This window comes from Lynx canadensis, chromosome E1 (assembly GCF_007474595.2).
Source record: "Lynx canadensis isolate LIC74 chromosome E1, mLynCan4.pri.v2, whole genome shotgun sequence".
In the NCBI taxonomy this organism is placed as follows: domain Eukaryota; kingdom Metazoa; phylum Chordata; class Mammalia; order Carnivora; family Felidae; genus Lynx; species Lynx canadensis.
In genome coordinates, this window is record NC_044316.2 from 56,966,241 (window position 1) to 56,972,455 (window position 6,215).

Genomic DNA, 6,215 nt, shown 5'->3' on the forward strand with positions numbered 1-6,215 from the left:
GGGTCAGTGTTCCCCCCCCCCCCCCAGTGACGAAGGACTCCTTGCCTCCCGCAGGAGCCCCGGGCGCGCCGGTCCACCCTCTCTCCTCCCCCTCCCGCCCCCCACCCCAGGGAGGTGCGCCTGGCAGCCTCCCCGTCGAATTTCCTGGCACTCGGCTGAGAATAAACAGCGCTGCGCGCCCGTAATCCCGTTGTCACGGCGACCGCGCTCCGCGGGGCGGGGGCGTGGCGGGGGCGTGGCCTGCCCACCGCGCGCGAGCTCGGCTGGGCGCGGCGGCGGCGGCGGCGGCGGCGGCGGCGGCGCGGGCCCGGGAGGTGCCACCCGCCGGGCTGAGCGCGGACATTCTTCGCATAGCTCCGCCAGGGCTCCCGCGGCGTCCGGGAAGTGACTCTTCCTGGCAGAGGCCGGCCTGGGAGCGACGCGCGCGCCCGCCCGCACGGGAGGGGGCGGGACGCGGCGCTGGAAGGTGCGCCCCGGGCCCGGCTCTTCCCAGCCTCGGCCTGGGTCTTCCCGATCCGCCCCTGGGCACGTCGACCCCCACCCCGCAGACTTCTGTCTCTGCTCAGACTCCCTCGGTGACTCCCACCCCCCCCACCCCGCCCCGTCTCTCTGCCTGGTACCCCGGCGGTGCCCCCTCCCAAGCCTCCTTCCTCGTTCCTTAGACTAGGACCCAACGTGCAGTTATGCTCCAGCTCCCCTGTCCGTGGCCTCCCTCGCTCCCTCCCCCCAGAGCAGGCCTTAGATTTCCCATTCCTGGCTCTGGCTCATCCGGAGGACTGCCCAAAAAAAAAACAGCACCACCGGAGAGAGGATAGGGCCTCTTGGGGGGTGGATTCTTACAACGCCCGAAGCAGCGTAATAGGGCACAGGGCCTGGAGGCAGCAACCTCTCCCCTTTCTGTTGGCCAGGGACCCCCAGCTTTGCTCGTCTTAACCTCACTGAGGCATGGGTGTCTGCTCAAGCTTCTTAGCAAATCTGGGAACCAGGCGGAGTCCTCCTCTGACAGGACAGAGCCCCGCACCCCCACTCCTTAAGTCCTGGGTGTGTGTGTGGGGGTCTGTCCCCAAAAGGACTGTGAAGTACAGAAAGATTTATGCAACAGAGGGTAGGATGAGGAGGGAAAACAGGAAGGAGCACTGGGGAGCTGAATGATGGAAGGGAGAGATTCTCTCTGTTGCCACTCATTTGCTGTGTGAATTTAAGTAAATTGCTTTCCAGGGGCGCCTGGGTGGCTCAGTGGGTCAAGCGGCCTACTTGGGCTCAGGTCATGATCTCACGGTTCATGGGTTCCAGCCCCGCGTTGGGCTCTGTGCTGACAGCTCAGAGCCTGGAGCCTGCTCTGGATTCTGTGTCTTCCTCTCTCTCTGTTCTTCCCCTGCTCACGCTCTGTCTCTGTCTCTGTCTCTCAAAAATAAATACAGATTAAAACAAATGTTTAAGTGAATTGCTTTCCTTCTCTGGGACTCAGTTCGCTTGTCTGCAAAAGCAGAAGGTTGGTCCAGTCTGTGGTCTGATAATGGGGAGACAGAAAAAAGTGTGGGAGGAACGATGTGGGGGGAGGGGGCATCAAAGGAAAAGGGTGGGGGGGGGGCTTCCTGCCTCTGAGTTCAACCTCCCAAGGAGGGCGGAGAGAGGAGCTTCCCCTTGGGCCAGAGAAGATCAAGCCCTTGGGTTAGTGCCCCCGTCAACACTGGACACCCTGGCAAAACAGTGCCTGAACAGGGAAGAGCCTGCCAGGAGTTTCCCAGGCTCCCCTCCTCCTGGGATGAGCCAGGCCTCACTGGGTCCCCTCGCCTGACCTCGTGCTCTGGGAAGGTGACCTTACCTGGGTCTGCATTCTCTGTTCTGGGAAATGGTGGTCTCTCTGGACTGGTTCCTACATGCTCTGTCCACTCAGGAGTCTCAAGCCTGGCCCTTTCTTGTCACTGTATTACATTATTTTCCCCCAAAAGTCTAGGAGATGGGAAAGAAAAATGACTTTGTTTATTTACTCTCAGTTGCCTTTTGAACGCTGATTCCCGGAGCAGCTTATAGAGGGCCCGGGGAGGGGGCCAACCCTAATGCTGACACCCCAGAGCCAGGGTCCTCACGGCTTGGCTTTGCAGGGAGATGCACTGAGGGGCAGCCCTGGGCACACTCTTAGTGCTTTGGGAGGCGGAGAGAGTTCACGCTTCCAACCCTGTGTCTTTCCCACATTCCCAAGTGGTGTGTCCTTGGGCACGTTGCTTAACCTCCGTGAACCCGAGTGACTGCCCCACTCAGTCAACAAATATTGACTGAACCCTGTTCTGGGCCTCGGAAGTGACCAGCGCAAGCCCCCAGCTCCCATGGAACCCGCGGTCGTGTCTGAGAATACAGGGGTGATAACACCTGCGCTGTGGGGGCTGGGAAGGTTAACCCAGATAGCCTCTAAGTACCCAGAGGGTGGGAGTGACTAAAAATAGGCAAATAGACGGGTACTGTCATTGGGAGGCACGTGTGGGTGCGCCCTCGCAGGCCCCGGGTCTCCCAGGAGTGGAGGGCCCACCCCTCCCCCCACCTCCCACGAACCTGGCTGTGCTGAGGTCGCGGGTCACCGCCAGGACCCCCGGTGACCCCGGGAGTCTGGGCTTTCTCGGAACACCTCCCAGCCAAGGAGCAGAGCGCTTCTAATAGCCTGGAGCCTCTAAAAGCTTTGACCACAGCTCAGTTTACTCCCTGCAAACCCTTTGAAGTTCTTCCTTCGAACTTGCTTTGCATATTCTGGTCAGATCTGAATCAGACTAGCAGGAATTACCCCTCTCGGTACAGTCTAGGTGGCTGCCTTAGCTTGTCAGTGACGTGATGATGATTCCAGAGCGAGCGAGGAACGCCCCGGGAAGCAAGGGGGCAGAGCGCGCACCCCAGCGGCTCTCTCTCCTCTGCCCTCCCCTCCCCTCCCCTCCCCTAGGACGCCGCGTGGGTGTGGGTGAAAGAGAGAGCAAGCCAGAGCAGGGGCGGGGAAAAGGCTCCAGTCGGTTTTCATTAAAAAATAGTGCTCTTTATTATAAATTACTGAAATGTTTCTTTTTTGAATATAAATATAAATATGTGCAAAGTTTGAGTTGGGTTGGTATTTTGTTGAGTTCTTCAAGCATCTCCTAACAGCCTCGAAGGCCTGGGTGGGGGAAGGGAGAGGACTGGAGGTGGAATCTTTATAAAAGACAGAGTGATTGAGGCAGATTGTAAACATTATTAAAAAACAAAAACAAAATAACAGGAAAAAAAAAACAAAAACAAAACACCCCAACACACAGCTGCCCCATCCAGCCCCATACCTGACACAGAAAACTTCTGTGTTTTAGTTTTCCCCAAAAAGAACAGTTCCAGATAATTCCATCGCTGCTACATTCCTGTTAAGTTTTCACTGATCAGTGCTATTGCAGAGAGGGAGCAGCTGGCAGCTGGGGTGGCAGGGGCCCCAGTCTCTCAATGACTTCCTGCCTGTGCCCTCCCCCCACCCCACCCCCAGGTGAGGGCTGTGCAGGGCCTGGTGGGGGGTGGGGGGTCTGTGGGACCTGGTGGCTCAGCTCTGCCGAAGCCCAGGCACCCTGAGGCACCTGGGACTGGCCAATACCAACTGGGCTCGCCTTCTTCCAGGACTCGGCTGGAAGGCGTGGATCTCCACCCCCCTCCGTCTCCGCCTGCCGCTCCCCGCCCCGCCCCCCTCCCCACGCTGAGTGGCCAGCAGCTTGCCCTCCGAGGATCCCTTGGCCTCTGCCTGGATAGGCTGAGTGTGTGGCTTCTTGTGTGCCAGTCCCTATCCATGGGACAGGGAGCATTTAAGGCAAATCTCCTAGCCAGACAGGAGGCCCAGAGTAGAACCCCTCGTCTCGGTGTCGGAGATCTGGGGTCAAAGATGGCTATCTTTTCCACCCTCCTCCCAACCCCCGGGTACAGAACGACTGACCAGCCCATGCCTCCCCCCACCCCCTCCGAAGGCCACTCCCCCCTTAAAACGAGGGAAGGGCCCAGGGCTCTCGGGCACCCGATGGACTCTGGGACCTGTGTTCCTGGTGGCTGTCCCAGAGAGGGAGACAGAACAGCCCCCTTCAGGTCACCCCTTGACCTTAACCCCCAGAGCCGAGGCGGGGGGAGGAGCACGCAGCCGCCCTCCTCACCTGGGGCGGACGGTGGGAGGAGCCATTTCCGAGGCCAGCCTGCAGCCCTGAGGCCCCCGGGGGCGCCCTCTCCTCCACCCTCTTCCAGGCCGGAGACCTGTTCAGGTTTAAAGCTACGTTTTAAACCAAATCAAAGAGCAAACAAGTTCCGTTGGAAAGTTTGAAGACTCCCCGGCAGTTCTCACTAGTTCAACGCTCCTGCAGTGTCCCCTGTTTGGAAATGCACGGGGAATTGAGGAAGCGGAGAGGAGAAGAGACCACTGCTGTCGTCGTCGCTGTCCCTACCGGGCCAGCGGGCTCCTCCGGAGACGCTGGCGTGGGGGCGGGGCGCTCAGGTGGCCGCCCCCCCTTCCCTCAGACACATTCCAGGTCCTGCCGCCGTCCCCATTCTGCGGGGGGGGGGGGGGAGGCGGAAGGGAGGGGCCTGTCCACCCCCCCCGGCTCCCCCCAGAGCTGCAGGACTCTCACGGCTGGATTCTTGTGCTTGTGTCATGTGCCACGGGGGAGAGGGGACCCAGGCTCCTCGCCCCGACCCCTGCCCTTTGCGCTTTAAAGAGGGGCATCGTACTGGTCCAGGAATTCCCGAATGGGCCCAGGCAGCTGGGTGACTTTCTCATAGGAGTCCAGGTGGCCGTTGACGGTCTTCCGACAGAGATGTTGGAGAGTGGCCACGTTGGAGGAGAGGGGCCGGCTCAACACCAGAGGGATCTTCTCGCCCCCGGAGTAGATGTAATAGGCTCTCCTGGGGGGACTCCCCGCCAGCGGCTGGGCCGGCGGCTGCTCCGGCACCTCGGAGGAGGGTTCGGCGGGTGGAGGGGGCAAGGCGGGGGCGCCGGGGGGCGGCATGTAGTGGTGCACCAGCTTGAGCACGCAGTCGAAGCGGGGCACCGGCTGCGTGCTCCGGGGGTCGCTCTGCAGCGAAAAGCTGCCCCCCTCGCACTGGATGCGCAGGTTCTTGGTCCCCGACTGGGTCTTGACGCTGAGCGTGAAGAAGTGGCGCTGGTCCGAGCTGTCGCGGATGAGGAAGGTGCCGGCGGGCTCGGCGCTGAGCAGCAGGTTCGCCTCGCCGCCCGTCACGGCGCTCCAGTAGAAGCCGCTCTCCTGCAGCTTGCGCACTGCGTTCACCACCAGCTGGTACTCGCTCTTGGAGCTGAAGGTCTTGAGGCGCAGGCTGGTGTCCAGGGGGCGGCTCATCCCGGCGGCGGGAAACTTGCTGTGGGTGACCATGGCGCACGGAGCCAGCGTGGATCTGCGCGGCGGCGGCGGCGGCTGCAGCTGCTCGGCGGCCTCCGCACAGCGGCCGCTACCGCATCCCGGGGGGCTGCGGGGAGGAAGGGGCGCGCCGCGTGAGTGCCCGGAACCGTCCGGCGCGCCCGGCCCGCCCCGGCCCCCCAGCCTCCTCCCGGCGGCCCCGGGCACCCGCCCCCTGCCCCGAGGCCCCCGCCTGAGCCCTTCTCCCACCCACCCCACCCTCCCCACCCCGCCCCCCCCCCCCCGCGCCCAGGCACCCCGCGGAGCCCGCCCAGCCCCCGCCCCCGCCCGCGGGGTGGCCCCAGGCAGCCCCCTTCCCCGGCACGCGCCGGGAGAACGCCGAGTGGGGAAACTCGGGCGCGGAAGTTGGGTCTCCGGGAGCATGGCCGGGGTGGGGAGCGGGAGAAGGGCCCCCGGGACGCTCTGGGCGCCGCTCAGTCCGGTGGCCCCGAGCGGCGGGGACGGAGAGAGAAATCCGAGGCACGGGGGGTTGGGAGGGGGCTTGAGAAGCCCGAGGGCCCAGCCTGGGTCTTCCGGGAACCTGGGATCTCCGGCTTCCATCCGCTCTGCCCCCTACCTCGTCCCCTCCCTGCCGGGAATGACCCGGGAAGGGGAGGGGAAACCGGGAAAAAGCTCCCGGGACTAGCGAGTCGCCACCACCACCACCACCAACCCCCCCACCACCCCGCCCCGCCAACCTCCCGCCCCGCTCCACGCCGCGCCCCTCCTTCCTACCTGGTCCCGAAACGAAGTCTCCGGCCTCGGGGCTGCGCCTCCTACGGTCCCCAAGGCGAGGCGGCCGCGCGGCGACCAGCGGTGGCCCGC

At 63.3% G+C, this 6,215-nt stretch overlaps 1 protein-coding gene across 1 annotated transcript; it reads right to left on the reverse strand.

Moving 5' to 3' along the window:
- Positions 1-2,997: 2,997 nt before the first annotated feature.
- Positions 2,998-6,215, reverse strand: SOCS3 (suppressor of cytokine signaling 3). Its single transcript, XM_030295072.1, has 2 exons — positions 6,126-6,215; positions 2,998-5,460 (listed from the first exon to the last, which is right to left on the reverse strand). The coding sequence occupies exon 2, from the start codon at positions 5,364-5,366 to the stop codon at positions 4,689-4,691; it is 678 nt and encodes a 225-aa protein (XP_030150932.1). The 5' UTR covers positions 5,367-5,460; positions 6,126-6,215; the 3' UTR covers positions 2,998-4,688.

What these genes read in the sequence shown, in the direction of transcription:
- SOCS3 (XM_030295072.1), bottom strand. Translation starts at nt 5,366, where the DNA reads ATGGTCACCCACAGCAAGTTTCCCGCCGCCGGGATGAGCCGCCCCCTG.